This window comes from Clupea harengus, chromosome 19 (assembly GCF_900700415.2).
Source record: "Clupea harengus chromosome 19, Ch_v2.0.2, whole genome shotgun sequence".
Classification (NCBI taxonomy): Eukaryota; Metazoa; Chordata; class Actinopteri; order Clupeiformes; family Clupeidae; genus Clupea; species Clupea harengus.
In genome coordinates, this window is record NC_045170.1 from 16603585 (window position 1) to 16621129 (window position 17545).

Genomic DNA, 17545 nt, shown 5'->3' on the forward strand with positions numbered 1-17545 from the left:
CGGAGGGAACTTCTTACGCTGCTTTTATTCACCTGCTGGTCAACCCTTATTTGTATGCCAGGCAGGGTACCTTTTAAGGAAAACAAGAAACCATTTGAAGGTGAAACATCTTGTGTTTTTTGGCTCCATAGACTGACTCTCCATCAGGGCGACAGGAAGTCCACAAAGGGGCCACAGTTCTTTGCCCCCCAAAGACACTCACAAACATGGGCAGGTCACACAGGGCCACACACTGAACTTCTCCACTCCCCCTGTTACCAAAGGAAATGTGACCCCTGATTTTTTTTTCTGACCACTCAGGCTTTATTCGATTTGCTCCCTGTGTACATATTAAAATTACATTACTGATATATCTATACATCTCTTGTCATTACAATAATCCATCAACATTGCTCTTACACATACACATACAATATTAGTCATAAATCCTCAAAAGGTAGAGACGTGCATAACGAAATTGCCTCATAAAATGTCTGTACACTTCTTTTTTTGTGGAAATTGTTTTGTTACAGCGAGATATTTGTCTGTTGTTTTAACACAAGCAAAAAGTTTGTGAGAGTCAGAAATGTTTTTTTTTTACTTGCAGTTATCTGAAGAAAGAGTTGTAGCAACGTGGAAAAGCAGAACTAGAATGCAGAGAAAGTCCCACAACATGCAGATGCATCACAGCCCTATGACATTTGAGCACTGTATGTTTTTAGACAGAGAAAATCGAGCAGAATTGCACAGATATCAAACCAATGTTCTTTTCAGTAAAAGTAGCAGTTGTGTGTTTCACAATGTCAAGGATTTTAAGGCTATGAGTCGCATAAACATCGGACATGGGGGGTACTAAAACCCTACTGAAAGAACAGGAATTAAGATATTTATAGTTAATAATTCAATCTTTCTTATACTTCGTTATAATTGTTACTTTTATTTGGGTTGAACTAGTATGTAAGCATTTCTGCGTGAATGAGATGGAAGTGTTGGACTTGACTTTGTGTTGTATCATCTGGCGTGTCTGGTTGATCCGGTGCTTCAGCGGTGTCTGCTAAGAAGAAGGAGGTTAGTTAGTCAGGTTTCCAGCAAACCACTGGACCCTTTTCTAGCATCACTGCTATTTTTACCATTCACATAGGTGACAATGACTGACTGTCTGTTAGCTAAGCAATGTGATTACCCTCAGATGTGATGGAAGCGTTGGACTTGACTTTTGCTGGAGTTCTTGCTGGAGTTCTTGCTGGAGTCCTTGCTGGAGTTCTTGCTGGAGTCCTTGCTGGAGTTCTTGCTGGAGTTCTTGCTGGAGTTCTTGCTGGAGTTCTTGCTGGAGTCCTTGCTGGAGTTCTTGCTGGAGTCCTTGCTGGAGTTCTTGCTGGAGTCCTTGCTGGAGTTCTTGCTGGAGTTCTTGCTGGAGTCCTTGCTGGAGTCCTTGCTGGAGTTCTTGCTGGAGTCCTTGCTGGAGTCCTTGCTGGAGTTTTTGCTGGAGTCCTTGCTGGAGTCCTTGCTGGAGTCCTTGCTGGAGTTTTTGCTGGAGTCCTTGCTGGAGTCCTTGCTGGAGTCCTTGCTGGAGTCCTTGCTGTCTTTGTCTTTCTTGCTGGCGTTCTTGCTCTTTTTGTCGTCCGATGACTCAGAGCTCTTCTCCTCACTCTCCTTCTTGGTGGCGAGGTCGTGCATCTCCTTGTTCATAACAGACATCTGATGAAGTAGGTACTTACCATGCATGAATGCTATGGCTGGAGCTGCTTTGTCTGAAGCAATACAAAGGGATGGGATTGTCACTCAAACGCTATGTGACATCAATTCTTTTTAATGGTTTGATACAAGTAGCTTTAATAAGTTGTAAGCAGATTTGTTTTAATTAGCATGGTGACATGTAATAAAACGAAGAGGAATGATTATGTTCATCAAAACTGCCCTTACCATCTGAGTCTTGTCCATCTGTATGACAATATCATGGGGAGAGAGTGAGAGAGAGAGGGTGAGAGAGAGAGAAAGAGAAAGAGAGAGGATATGTTAGCCATGTTTGGTGAGATGCTGCCTGAAAGGTCCTCCTATGGAGGCCTAGCTTACTTCTCTAATCCTACATGCACAAGGGAACCAAACTCTTTTGTGTCTTTCAGCGAGACCTGGGCTCTGATTACAAGCTCGTTGCAGGGGAGGCAGTGAGCAGAGCTGGTGATTGAAAGCGAGAGATTGTTGTGCATCAGGCTAGCAAACGAGCACAGGGTAGCATCTCGAAAAAGTGGCCGCTCAAAGGAGAGCGTGGGGATTATCCACACAGTGTTATCAGCGCTCAAGCAAGTTCACTATACACAATATTTCCTTACCTTTCACTGGTGCAGATAAAACAACACCAGCTACAGCAAAAAGCAAGGAAACGACAAGTGTCCTGTGTAGGAAAACATACAAAAGAGATGTCACCACAGTATCTGTAGATATATGAAATAATAAACATATTTGCAATGTGGTCAATCAATTCATTTTAAATGTTTAGCATAAGGCCATTAAATGTATTTTTTTTTAACTATTCAGTCATTATACTCTTGTGAGCTATTTTTTGCCACTTTGGAAAACATTACCATTGAGGTAATATCACTTGTTATATCCACCATATCTGTTGCCATACAGCTTACAAGCCTCTTATTTAGCACACTGTACGATAGACTGTGATGGTGGCATGGTGGTCTGAAATCCTATTAAACAATTTACTCAAATGGAAGTTTACATTCTCTTCATTCAAAGATTTCATTTAGGCAATTACATTTTTCCATATATGTGAGAAAAAAAAATACTTTGGCAGTGTATTACACTTAGAGAATATTTAGTGACATGAACACTAACTATAGTATTTTAATTCATTTGATTTTTGGAATGAAATATATCAAAAAAGATCTTTCATAGGATTTCAAGTAGTGCAGGCCACAAATGCACAGCAATTCTATCACTGTCATAAATATATTAATTAAGAAACTGTTTAATCAGGGAAGACCACATACAGTGCTGCTTGAAAGTATGGGAACCCCTTGAGCAGTGTAGAGTTTTCTGTTGTTTTACCATGATTTTTCTATTTTATCATCACCAGTTTTCCACATATGAAATGTCAGGTTTATGTTTATCAATTGCATGTACTTGTTTAGAGGGAATTGTGTGAGTAGCCAAAAAAACTACATGAAACATGGAATTAGTGTATGTGCAAAAGTAAGTGAACCCCCAGCTGCATTGGTAAAGTCAAGTAGGTAACAGATTCGGTGAAACACATTTGGGTGCTTAATTAGTCAATTAAGCAAACCAATCAAATGAGACATCCTTAAGAAAAGGGTTGGGCAACACAGATTAAAAGAGAGAGGAAACCAACCAAACTACTGTAGTGCCAAGGTGTACCCACACAGATCAACAATGCAGAGAGGAAAGGAGATATCCGAGGACATCAGGAAGAAGGTACTGACAGCCCATCAGTCTGGGGAAAGCTATAAGACCATCTCCAAAAGATTCCAACTCCATCCATCCACTGTAAGACAAATAATTTACAAATGGAGGGCATTCAACATGATTGCAACTCTGCCTACAAGTGAACGCCTATCAAGACCATCACCAAGAAGCACCAGAAGAATAATAAATCAGGTAAAAGCCAACCCACACATCACCTCTAAAGAATTGCGGACCTCTCTGGCAGCATCTGGAGTAAATGTACATGCGTCTACAATCAGACGAAAATTGAATAGACATGACATTCCTGGGAGGGTTGCTAGAAGGAAGCCTCTGCTTTCAAGAAAGAACAAAGCTGCTCGTTTCAACTTTGCCAGAGAGCACTTGGACAAACCAGAGGCCTTCTGAAAGTCCATTCTCTGGACAGATGAGTCCAAGATAGAATTATTTGGTCACGCTTTGTTTGGAGAAAAGATCTTTTCGTCTGATTGTAGACGCATGTACATTTACCCCAGATGCTGCCAGAGAGGTCCGCAACTCTTTAGAGGTGATGTGTGGGTTTGCTTTTACCTGATTTATTATTCTTCTGGTGCTTCTTGGTGATGGTCTTGATAGGCGTTCACTTCTAGGCAAAGTTGCAGTCATGTTGAATACCCTCCATTTGTAAATGATTTGTCTTACAGTGGATGGATGGAGTTGGAATCTTTTGGAGATGGTCTTATAGCTTTCCCCAGACTGATGGGCTGTCGGTACCTTCTTCCTGATGTCCTCGGATATCTCCTTTCCTCTCTGCATTGTTGATCTGTGTGGGTACACCTTGGCACTACAGTAGTTTGGTTGGTTTCCTTTCTCTTTTAATCTGTGTTGCCCAACCCTTTTCCTAAGGATGTCTCATTTCATTGGTTTGCTTAATTGACTAATTAAGCACCCAAATGTGTTTCACCGAATCTGTTACCTACTTGACTTTACCAATGCAGCTGGGGGTTCACTTACTTTTGCACATACACTAATTTCATGTTTCATGTAGTTTTTTTGGCTACTCACACAATTCCCTCTAAACAAGTACATCCAATTGATAAACCTAAACCTGACATTTCATATATGGAAAACTGGTGATGATAAAATAGGAAAATCATGGTAAAACAACAGAAAACTCTAAACTGCTCAAGGGGTTCACATACTTTCAAGCAGCACTGCATCTTAAATAGTTTAAAAAAAATTAGTATTAAACAGTCACAATACAACTACTATCTTCTCAGGTGGCTGACACCATGAGGAAGTAAAAAAAACCACATAGCCCTTATAGTAACCATACAGTGTTAAACTTACCGCGACAACATTTTGGCAGGGTTCTTTAAAAGGCAAACAGGTTAGGGAGGAACAACACTTGTGTGTCTTGTGTGTGCGCTCCCGTAGGTCTTAAGCCTAACTGGAACGAGCCACAGTCCTTTTACACCCTCCCCTGCATGCCCCGGCTCTGAGGGGGGCCGGACTGCCAAACAGAGGCGTTACAAAGGCACTTCTAAGGTTATGCTCATTAAAACGGGGTTAAGAGTCGGGGTCCGTGCAAAGCTTTGTTTGTGTTTTCAAACAGCCAGAGAGATAGACATGTTCCTTGACTTTTGCATAGCATTGTGTTTTGTTTTGGTTGATGCTGATAATGAGTTGGGCCGATGAGTAAAGCACGTCACTCCAGACAGCCAAAAAAGTCAAAAGTCAACAAGCAGGAAATGATCCAGGTCTGTGAAATGTGAAGTATGCTGAATAACAGCTAAGCACATATGTGCTGAATTTCCTGGTACCTCTTGTCAATTGGTAATAATTTACTTCCTTGACTTCTTTTGACGAGAATCATGACCTCTGACACTGTCATCTTGTCAGTGAATATGTAGTAGCCCTACATCCAATGCATATGATCCTATGACACATGTAATACTGCCTCAGTTCTGTGCCTTACTGTGTACACCCATACTGTCTTTAGCTGTACTAAACTGTTAGATAAATTATATTAAGACGTTAATATAAATGAGACAGACACCAGCAATCAGAATTAAATCAGCGCTTTATCTTCTGGGCGCAGCCAGCCTATATGTTTCATGAGCAGACAAATGGCGTTATTTTCCCATCTCATCGCGACAGAAGTTACAGCAGTGACCTCAGAACATGTCCTTGAAGGAAGAACAGTATGCATGACTATCAGTACAAAAACAGGTGGGTTGCCTCAGCAAGAGAGTAGGCCTCAGCAAACAGGATAAGCAAGCAGATTAAAATACATTAACAATGTCCTCTATCATCAATAACAATTTCTCTATCATAAACCGATGTTACCAGGATGTTCTTTTGAGTTCTAAATGTTCCATGAAAGTCATGTTTGGACTGCTGATGAGTGGAGTGGTGTGGAACATAGGGTTGTAAATGAAGGACCTCCAGACGAAATGATTTGGCTACAAATGTATTCACTCTGGACAAGTAGACCAACAAGGTTAGATTGTGTAGGCTCAGGCTGAGTCAGTGAGTGAATGCTGGAACAGGATAATGCTTCTCTCCCGTTGTTGTCACACAATTGATTATGGCGCATTTTCTGGCGTATTTTCAAGTGTTTTTTCTGTTTTTTTGGTGCCGATCACCTATCACCGATGACTGAAATCAGTATCTGCCGATCCGATAATACCGATCACCAATCACGGTGTCGATTGAAGCTTTCTATTTATTGTGTAGCATTATTTATTAAATAAATGATTCTTAACAACATTGGTATTTTATTTTAAGTATTTAAATTACGAGACGAGAGAGTATCATGAATTGACAACCATCCGAGCAACATTTATTGCAGGGAACGTGCAGCATTCCATTGTAGAAGCTCTCTCGCTTACTATAAAATGTGTAAATAATAATAAATATTAAAATAACAATAAAAATATACATCTTTAAATGAAAATCACAACAATATAATCACATGAGCAACATTCCACTCTCTAGAGGCTCTCAAGAGAACTTGGAGCTTATACAGTAGCTTTCCTGTGGAAAAATAATAATACAAACTTAACTGCAACATAAACAGGCTATAGCCAAATATCCAATATGAGGATAGCAACATCACGTACACAAGACTTCACAAGCTCTCCCTCACTATATTACTTTTTTGCTCGAGCAATATTCCATGCCACCTGATACAATGCCAACGTGACCGTTTCAGAGTACTTCGTGAATTTCGAAAAGCTGAGTCTGTTTATCTGACTGATGTTTCAAAGTATTTACCTTGTGCTAGCTCGGTGCCTTTAGGAAACTTCTGGGGTACGTTCGTCGTAGGATTGAAGCTAAGTTAATCAATTGGCCTTTTTGCCCGTTAAGATTAGCGAGCTGATTGAGAACAGCAAATATCGGTTCGTTAACGGCTGACCCGCATCCTAATCATGTGGTTCATTTCAAGCAGGCTAAAGTTATCATGGCATTTGCGCGTGCACGTGCTACTTCAAAAGGCAGGAAAGGTCGATCACCAAAACCATGATTTTCTAACGGTATAATGGTTCTAAACTCAAAGAAAAGGGCTCTTTTTTTCTCCGCTGGCGAGTAGGAGATGAACATGAACGCTTATGAAGAATACAAGACCATAATCATGGCAAAATTCAACACCACCACCGCTGTGAGAGCAAGGTGTGTTGGGATGTTTATACGGTGATATCTATGTATGAATACCTAACGCCAAGTGTCAGCTGGTGCTACTTGGAGCAGGACCGCTCGGGTCTCGTCGGCCAATCCGCGTTAAGCGTCGTTTCTCGTATATCATACAACTACTGTAACTGATCATGCATAATATGATTGCTATTGATAACGATAACGGTACAGGAGTGTATGTTTATGTGCTGCAGTGTCTCAGTGTATTGTTCAAAGCATGCTCACATTCAGTGTTTACTTGTTGACTACTGTACCTGTACTGTACCTGTACTGTACACCAGCGGTGTTAAGCGTCGTTTCTCGTATATCATACAACTACTGTAACTGATCATGCATAATATGATTGCTATTGATAACGATAACGGTACAATAGTGTATGTTTATGTGCTGCAGTGTCTCAGTGTATTGTTCAAAGCATGCTCACATTCAGTGTTTACTTGTTGACTACTGTACCTATTTGCTTATTGTACCTGTTGTATGGTTCTAGTTAGTTAGCTAATAACATTGATTTAAATTATAAGCAGTTATTATAAATGTGTGCTGTGTATTTATTCTACATACACTTACTGCTGTAGGGGAAAAAAGTGCGTAATATTAAACATCACTGTTTTCAAATTTCAGATCACAAAGAAGCTGACTGGCCGTGGCAGGGGGACAGCTCTTTGGATGACCTCCATTGGCAACGAGGTTGGCTAGATCCTAACCAGTGTCGTGACAGTGCAGGAGGGGCTGGGACTGGACAGGATGGAGTGATGGAGCGGTACCACCAAGCAGCTGTTCCACCCCCAGTCCTGCTATATGTAGACTGTGGCCGCTGCGTGAGTGAGGGGGCGAGTAAGCTGCAGACCAGGTACACCTGGCACTTCATGAGGAGGCGGGCTGTCGGCGGCAACACCACCGATGCTCTACCACACCTTCATGGGCTGCCTGTCTGCATGCACCTTTGAGTGGGATGCAGGGGACCTTGCTCTGTTGCGGCAGATGACGAGGGAGCAGCTCAGGCAGGAAGGGGTGCTAGCCCTTACTGATCTTCTGTTGGACAGGAGAATAAGTAGGAGGGAGTTGAGCCAGTACTGCTGCAGGAGGACATGCGGCGTGGAGGCCGCCATCAGCCTTATTGAGGGGCTGCTGCAGGAACTGGTGGGTGGGGAACCTGACTGCTGCTGCCTCCAAGCTCCTCCCTGACTGCTTCCACCATGCTGCAGCCAGGTGTCCAAGCCTCTCCTGATGAGTCTGGGTTATGTACATTCATAATTGTGTGTAAAGAAGTAAAATCACTGTATCTGCATTTTGTCACTCATCAGTTTTTATGTTTTTTTTTCTTTCTCAGGCTGTGGATGACTCTGGGGTGCCAGGCATGGACCGAGTTGACAGCATGGCAGAGTATCTGGTGGAGCTGAGGCACCAGCTCTCTCTGGCCCGCACCAACCAGCAGGTCAGGAATATTTATTGCCTTACTACTTTCCCTCTGTGCCCTGTCATACATATTCACACTCATGTTTTTGTCTTTTCTCACGGGCTGCTGTAGACGTGAGCCACACCACCCACCCTGGTACAGTGGCACAACAAGAGGGTGTAGAGGCTGGACCTGCCCAGCCACTTGTCTGTGGCGACTGACCCTCTCCTCCCTGCTAATGTGTGCCCACCATCTGCACCCCCCCCAACCAGGCCCAGTTCACCAGTACCCCCAGGCTGGCAGCACCGTGGGCCAGGCACAGGTGAAGAAGGTATCGTCCGCCGTCGCACCGGCGGCTGTGAACTCGTGCCCCCAGCGAGAACTTTTCCCTGCTCCACCCTCAGGCCCTCAGCTGTTCATGCTGGGTCCAGTGACCTCACAGGGGCCTGTGCTGGGTGCTGCTCCACAGGCTCTGGGTGCCAGCCTCTCCTCTGCCGCTCCTGCTCCAGTCCGAAAACGGACCTGCGGTGTTCTGCGCAACACGTGCAAGAAATGCGGGCAGTTCAGGACAGCGGAGACTGGACACAGCCAGTACAAGGACATTATATACTGCCCCTCTGTAGAGGCTGTTCCCAAGGAGCAGTGGTTGGAGTATAAAAAAAAAATGCATGAAAAATAAATGAATGAATTGTCCCCCCCCCCCAGAGGCATGGACACTGGCTTAGTGCCCCTCAACCCCTTTCCCTCCCAGTTTCACACTTTCTGTATATAGTTCTGTATATGTTTTCTGATATATATTATTATATTGTATATATATATTATGCTATAGTTGTTGTTGTTGAATTTGTTATTGCAAATAAAAGTTTGTTTACAACAAAGATTTATACATTGTTCTTTTGTGAATAGAAGGACGTATTAATTGGAACACAAATATTTTGTGAAACAATTAAAGTACCTCACACATAACTGTACATGAACTTGCATTGAAATATTCAATGTAGATTTATAAATATCTCACTAATATAAGGTAAATAAAAAGTAATTTGCAAACAAATTGTGATTTCCAGTAAAAATTTTACTTTGCAGTAAATAATGCACAGCTAAATTTCTGCTAACGGTGGGACTCGAACCGGTAACTTTGGGGTCAACTCTTCTCTCATAAATGCATATTGAAATATTCAATGTAGAATTATCCATATCTCACTAATATAAGGTTAATAAAATGTAATATGCAAACAAATTGTGATTTCCAATAATGAAAATGAGCTTTGCATGAAATAATGCAAACCTCAATTTCTGCCAACGGTGGGACTCGAACCTGAAACCTCTGCTCTCATAGTAATGCATACAAAATCAGAAGTTAAATCTTTTAAAAATAATTTATGATGTACATCAACATTAAAAAACTTTACTCATGGAGGATTAGGCCATACAAAATCCCTTCCTTCTTTTTTCCCCTCCTTTTCCCTTTTTTCTCTTTTTTCCTCTCTTTTCTTCTTCCCCCCTTTTTCCTTTGTTCCCCCCTCATGGTGTGCGAGTGTGCCCCAGCTTAAAGAGCAATGTGCTCACATGGGCACGACACACGTGTGTACCCTTCTCCCTGCAATGCCACCTCTGAACAGTAGGCTGCAGCATTGGCATGTAATGTTAATCACATCATTATTTAAAAGAGTAAGCATCAAAAGAATCAAAACATCTTCATCTCAGTCTTCCCAGTTTTTGAACATCTTCATCAGGACAAGTAAACAAATGAATTTAGATTATTCTGATCCAAAGTCAGATTGTAGCAGAATTCACATTGATGGCAAGGCCTTGCTATATCATGACATAATACTGAGGCCTTGTCCTCTCTGTCTTGTCGCCCTCAGGAGGCACCCCTGAGCAAGTTTCTAACTTGATGGTGCTATATGAGGCAGTTTTAGTGGTTGGGGTGTATGGGGCGCCGTTTGTAAAATGTTGCACGTTCTAAAACCCTGCTCAGTTTTGGTACATTTAGCATTATCATATGGGAAAAAAAGCACAACAATATTCAAATGTCACTTTTTCAAACATTTAGAGAGATATTCATGTAAGGATAATGTTTGGGAGTAACACAAAGTTGTTGAATAATATAAATGTTTCATCTAAATGTAAATGTTAAATATAAATGTAAATGTAAATGTAAATGTTAAATATAAACGTAAATGTGCAATGTTATATATAAATGTGAAATATAAGTGTTAAATGTAAATGTTAAATGTAAATGCTAAATGTAAATGTTAAATGTAAATGTTAAATGTTAAATGTTCAGTCTACATGTCAGATTTGAAGACTGAACTTTACAATATTTACGGTAATTGGCTTTCATAGTTTTCACGTCACGTCAGAATTACCAGCTTGCGGGCAAGAAATACACTCCACAGCTGTCTACCACTGGAATTTATACAGGAACTGACCATCTTTCATTCAAGATTATTTAATATATCCGCTTTAAAATTGTCTGACATAGGTAGTAAAATGCCAGACAGTTGTTGCTCGGTTGGCTGTTCAAATCGGCGAGGAGACAAGCCCGGCTGTTTCCAGCTGATTGTAGACGTCTTCTGGGTCAACTTTTCTCAGGCTGGCAGTAAAGTAGCCTTATTTTTGGAGCTTGCAATAAAAGCAGTAACCCTGTTTTGGTCGCCTCATTTATCAGAATAACTACCTAAAACGGGAATAGATCAAGAAATAAAGTCAAGAAACAAAGCATAAACACGATTAAAATTGGATTACCCGGTTTCTGCTCTGAGATTGCGACAAGTACCTAAGCAAGTAGGCTAGGCTACTGTATTTTGTCATCCAACTGGTAATACTACAATGCCAGTAGAAAATACTTGGGAAGACTTCAGGTGTCATTCGCCAGACCAGGTGGTTGTACTTGTGTTAACCAGGAAATTGTGTCAAATGATAAAGAACAGTGTTGGGTAGGCTAAAGGCTGCTAGCTAACAGCATGTAGCTCGCTAGCTGGTATGTAACTATTAAATGGCAATCATCTTTGCTCTGATAATGAAGATGTTTATTAGTTTTCAACTTCCAGACGACATCGTTATGAACCCATCCCCTTCTGAAAATTAAATTACTATCTGTGCTTTTGGTGGGCTTTCAGTTTTTTTTTTGAGGTGTGTAGGGGGACGGATTTTCTATTAGATAGATGTAAATATCTCCAAACTGGAGCTCAGGCAGGGACTTCTACGACGTTATAGAAATACAAATATCAGCGGGTGCAGTAAAGGGATCACAGGTTCCCAAAATGTATTTTTTTTCTAGATATCTCTGTCTGGCTATTGTGGTATGATCTGTGTTTGATGGCGATCGTAATTGAGTAGGCTGCACTGCTCGACGATGTCGACTGTTAGTCGACATCTTCGCTTTTGTAGTGTGACTGAAAGCTATGAATTACCGTAAATATTGTAATGTTCTGTCGTCAAGTCTGACATGTAGACTGAACATTTACATTTACATTTAACATTTACATTTACATTTACATTTAACATTTACAATTAACATTTACATTTAGCATTTGATATTTGTATTTACATTTAACATTTACATTTATATTTAACATTTACATTTAACATTTAACATTAACATTTAGATGAAAGATTTATATCATTTAACAACTTTGTGTTACTGCCAAAAATTATCCTTGGAAAAGTTATCGTATGAATTTACATGAATTTATCTCTAAATGCTTGAAAAAGTGACATTTGAATATTGTCATGCTTTTTTTTCCATATGATAATGCTAAATGTACCAAAACTGAGCAGGATTTTCGAACGTGCAACATTTTACAAACGGCGCCCCATAGGGGTGGGGGTTCCATTTTCTGTCAGTGTTCTGGGTCCAACTGATACCAATTCAACCACTGGCTTAAGCTGAGTTTCTTGTGGGTCATATGAATGCCTCAAGTGCAGATTAAGGATTTAAGAATGAGGGATGGAGTTGTGCGTTCTACACATATGAGATTGCTTGGGTCCACTCACACTTTAGTTACTAAGAGGGCCCACGTGAGGGGTACCTGACCCCATTCCTACAGACACGGCCCCCCTCCTCTCCTCCCCCTCCAAGAGTGACTTATATTTGGGACATTTAGCTCTCTTGCCAAGCAGGATGCAATTTGATATAGGTACTTTAGGTACAGATTGATCTAAATGACCATTCGTCCATTACCATGAGTGGTGTTAGACTTGGGAAAAGGTGTGTGTGGTCTCTGATCTATTGAAAGCTGCTGAACAAGAAAAATGTGAAATGTGCATAAAAACGCATCTGTGATCCCATGAACTCCACACCTGGTGAGACCAGGGAGACCTGAATAACCACATCTCCAGTACACTGCATCACATTGCTTGTGATATTTTAATAGCATTGTAGCATTGTTTAACCTTTCTTCCACAGATTGGCCTTCAGTTGGTTGGCATTTGAAACCAAACCCTGTATTTAACCGTTTCAGATGCTGATCAAGACTCAGGACAGGGGCAAAGGATCCTGGGTGGTGCGTTGTCTCAACAGAGGAGCATTTGTAGTGGGATAAGAGGGGAGCCGAGGGGAAGTTGACACCGGGGCCTGCTGAACCATAAAAAGGTTGATCGAGACGAGGCCGAGTGTTGTTTTCTCCCGCCTTTGTGTGTGTGTGTGTGTGTGTGTGTGTGTGTGGTGGCTGGGGTGTCACACAAGACGTTGGGCACTCGCAGTTGCCCAAAAAAACAGACGACCATCGTGGATTACGGGCGGAGGCGAGAAAAAAAACAAAGCCTCATGAGTTGTGGTGGATTTTAGCTCTTTAACCTTCCGCTGGAGTGGGATTGTGGGGGCTGAGATAGTAATAAGATCACCACACCTTTTCCACAAAGAATCAGACCCAAGAGCTTATCCCTTCGATACTACAGGAGCCCCCTGGTACCAAGGGTTTAATGTCTCTGCAGACGTCACGGTGAATTCAAAGGGCACCTAGTATGGAGAATGAGGTGACCTTTACTGCTGTGCAGGTGTGAATAGAGAAGTGGAAATAGTTTGCAGGTCTAGAGATAGAGAGTACACCTTACAACTGAGTGCCTAAATGGGACCATGAAGATCCCTATGGATTCATGGTCAGATGGAAAGATGCACAGGTTTTGTTTTGTTAATATAAGCTAATATACTTAATGGTGTAATCCAAAGTAAGGTAAAACTAAAAAAGTAATAATGTAGAAAAGGACACAACAGAACCGAATCTGTTAAGTAAAAACAAACATTTCATAAAAGTTTGGCACCATGAATTTGCTTGGTAAATATTTCCTTGTGAACAACCCATGGTGCATATATGGTGACAGGTAACAGTATTGCATTCAGGGATTGTCCAAAATGCTTTAAATTGACATTTATTGATTTAGAATTTAAAATGGATACTTTCTTTTCATAAGAGTAACTTAAGCAGTCTTGTTGTTTCATCATCTCTAAACTTCTATAACTATTTATATAATAACAATATTCATAACAATATAATAACAAAAGAAGAAATATACAAAACATCACTGGTCATTCAATTGCTTAGAGAAGTTTATTGAAAAGAGGTACAATGTAAGAAAGAAAACCATTTAACATTGTGATTTCTTTGAAAACATTATTTAAAATGTTAAATACTTTCTGTATAAAAATGATTTTCAATAAAAGAGAGAAACACTTTTCATTGAAACACTGTATCTGTGTCGAAAGCAATATTTAGTCTACCGGCTATATATTAAACACATAGATGTATATTTTAAAGCTGAGCATAAGGATCTCCAGGTTGCCAGCACCAATGAAAGTTAGTCAACTCTGAATATAATGAGATTTAGTGTTTAGTGTACTGCTTGTAAAAGAGAGTGTGTGTGTGCAAGTGAAAGCTTAATGACTGTATCAGCTTTGGAAACATTAAGGAAGCACTTGCTTTGTTCACCAGGGTGTTAAAGTGCCGTAGGCTCACAACTCGATAATGCCACCATTTGGTTTCAAATCGGAATTGCAGTTACTGCTCAGAAGGAAACCGTTCACTGTTCAGGCTAATGTTCAGAAAGAACAGCCTTGACCCTCTGAGATGAAACAGATCTTTGGAAATGCTTTTGAGCCTTCTGAAATATATAGATATATTGTAAGAGACTGAGAGAGAAAGGAGTGACTGTGAGAACAGACTGTGTGTGTGTGTGTGTGTGTGTGTGTGTGTGTGTGTGTGTGTGTGTGTCCGTGTCCGTGTGCGTGCGTGCGTGCATGTGTGCGTGTGTGTGTGTGTGTGTGTGTGTGTGTGTGTGTGTGTGTGCGCGCGTGCATGTGCATACTTCAGTGTTCCCTTCGATGACTACAAAATATCACACAGTCGGTTCTCTAATTCAAGGTTCCTCAGACACAAATGCCTCTGAGCGTACGGTACATGATCATCTTCCCTATTTGACTGCCTTAGCCAAAGCCATTCAAGCCTACACCTGCCTCAGACCCCTCATATCTCACGCCGGGGCCGGGATCTTCTCTTTGTGGCGGCAGGCTTGCGCCGTTTGCCGACTGCTGCTGTCTTTTGAGACTTTGTCGAACGTTGAACTGGGACGTTTTTCACAGCTTCGTCAGAGTCTGCACTCTCGTCTTCTGTAATGGGAAAAGAAGGGGGGGGGGGCAGTTTTTTGTCAGTGTTTGTCTTACGGTAACACACAGTCATGCACTACCTAAGCAAGCAATCTCAACCAGCGGTGGGTCTCGATTTCTCTTTACCGTCTTGTTCCTCAGTGCTGGTTTTAGTGGAATCTGGGGGCAAAAGAAAGTGATCAAATGAAACTGAGTGCTCACTTCAAATCAGATATGAAACAAACATAAACTAAAAGATATTGCTTCTAAGGCCTTGAAAGGTTATACGTACTGTTTTGTATGTGATACTTTACATGTTATAGTGACAATTCATATGTGGAATAACTAACTCTTCTACATTTACCTGCTACGGGTTAGACATATGCAAAAGCTGCTGGCAACACAATTCACCTAGCCCACCACACTGTAATGCTGTGGCCCACATTTTACAATTTTCTGAACAGTAGGTGATCAACTGAATTCATGCTCACCAGCTGCAATCACGTCATTGAGCTGTGCACCTTTGGTAAAGAAAACAGAGGGCATTTATTTGTATGTTTATTCACTTAATCCTCCCATTGATTCATACCCTTCTCATCCCTGTAAACAACCGTAGATAATGTAAGACTCACCATTGTTCCCTGCCTCTGCACTTGTGCTGCTTGTGTCTAAATGTAATAACAGTAACACTGTAAGACATCAAGATCATTTCTTGCAATGCTACATGCTAATTAAGGGCAGGGTGAAGTCCTTACCTGCAGTGGCTCCATTGTAATACTGTGGCTCATCTGGGGGGGGGGGAACCGGATGTGGGATTATTGCAGAGCGTCATGTATTATTTTATGTTCTGACAGGTTTGGTTTACATAGACACAGCTGAAGAGTACATGCTAATGTTTAGCTCTCAAACAATCAAAGTGCACAGCCATTCTTCCAACCCAAAAAATCCACTTCCATTTCTGTTTTACTGTACATTCCCTCTATGGGCCTCCAGATGGCGCCGTAGGACCGAGTGTCGCTGGCCACCGTCCCGCCTGAGGAATGTGCCACTCTGAGCCCAATAAAAGTATTCTGCCTGCCTGCCTGCCTGCCTGCCTGCACACATGGCGGGATACGGAGACACCCCGCTGCTAGCGGGAGCCACTCAAGAACCAGCGTGCCGCCCTACAGCATGAAATGAATGAAGAGCTACTCACACCGCCAGGAATGCGACCGAGCAAGAGCCAGCACGGCCCATTCTCTCTCTCCCGAGAATTATCAAGTATCAGGCAGTGTGGAGATCCACACGTCACGTTGCCAAAGTGTGAGTCAGGTTAATTGTTTTCTTCCGTTTCTTTTTTCTCACAGGCAAACAGGCGTGTATTAAAACAAACAACAGTTATGCTGGAGGTAAAGAGGCTTACCCCTGTTTGGGTTTTCTTCAAACCTGTTTGGACTTGACCATGGTGACAACGATAAAGGCCCCCACTCCTAGTCATTCTACAGGAGGGTGTGGATGATGCGTTCGCATTAAAGGTTTCATGTGGGTCAAGTGGGGGCCACTCCCAGACACACACACAAACACACACACACACACACACACACACACACACACACACACACACACACACACACACACAAAAGAAGCTTTGATACGTCCAGAGGGATCAGCCTGTGCCCTTTAGATCTTTTTTTTTTATTTAATCATGACTCTGGGCCTGGCATTCTGGATCTCTACTCACCGTTAGGCAGATTGGGGGAGACGGCATGCATGCTCTCTATAGAAAAGGGATACAACATGGCTGTGACTGGCATGAACTCACTGTACCACAAGCAGCGACATTAACAGATGCTGTGCGACTGTAGAAAACCACTTACCAGTGGGGGCCTCATCTGAGGTGGAGTCCTGGTCTGTGGGAGAGGAAAGCCAAGGCCTTTATTTCGCAGTCACAGCACATGACACAGTATGTCTTGCTATATTTAATTGGGTTTATGTCTGATTGTTATATATGATTATGTAGTATCTGCCTACACTTTTTGTTGTGCTGTTTTCAAAAATTATTGGAATTCTTGCTAAATTAGTAACTCATTAGTAACATTGTCAAATGCTTTGGACAATTTTCAACCCTTTATATTTACCTGTGGACATGGCTTGTTGATCAGTGCCTAGGGCAGACATAAAATAAGCATATTAGTTTCAAAAGACACTTAAAACATGCTTCAAAGAGCTCTTAAAGTGTTCATTCCTGCTGGCCTCTGACGTTTAGCTCATTTTAACTCTCTCCTTGTCAAGCTCCTCCTGTCCATTCCTCACCCCCTGCATGTTCCATTCAATGCTTGTGATTTTTGGAAGGCAGGTCATGCTAAATCAGTATCTAGTCACCCAAGGGCACTCACTGTACCTGCTTCAAGGTCGGCCTTCACCAGTAGGACTCCCAGAGAACAGAAGATGAGAATATTCCTGAGGCAAACAGAAAATGAAATATGGATGGATGCTGAATG

The 17545-nt window shown here is 41.7% G+C and overlaps 1 protein-coding gene across 5 annotated transcripts; it reads right to left on the bottom strand.

Annotated features, from left to right (window-relative positions):
• Positions 1 to 279: 279 nt before the first annotated feature.
• Positions 280 to 6801, bottom strand: LOC105902013 (dentin sialophosphoprotein-like). Of its 5 annotated transcripts, none has more exons than XM_031585670.2 (5): positions 6667 to 6801; positions 2310 to 2371; positions 1903 to 1920; positions 1163 to 1730; positions 280 to 1030 (listed from the first exon to the last, which is right to left on the bottom strand). In XM_031585670.2, the coding sequence occupies exon 4, from the start codon at positions 1702 to 1704 to the stop codon at positions 1165 to 1167; it is 540 nt and encodes a 179-aa protein (XP_031441530.1). In that variant the 5' UTR covers positions 1705 to 1730; positions 1903 to 1920; positions 2310 to 2371; positions 6667 to 6801; the 3' UTR covers positions 280 to 1030; positions 1163 to 1164. The 5 variants fall into 5 exon arrangements, with proteins under 5 accessions (XP_031441530.1, XP_031441529.1, XP_012684981.2 ...); XM_031585669.2 differs by lacking the exon at positions 6667 to 6801 and adding an exon at positions 4738 to 4916 and having other exon boundaries at positions 280 to 1033; XM_012829527.3 differs by lacking the exon at positions 6667 to 6801 and adding an exon at positions 4738 to 4909.
• Between the last annotated feature and the right edge of the window lie 10744 nt (positions 6802 to 17545).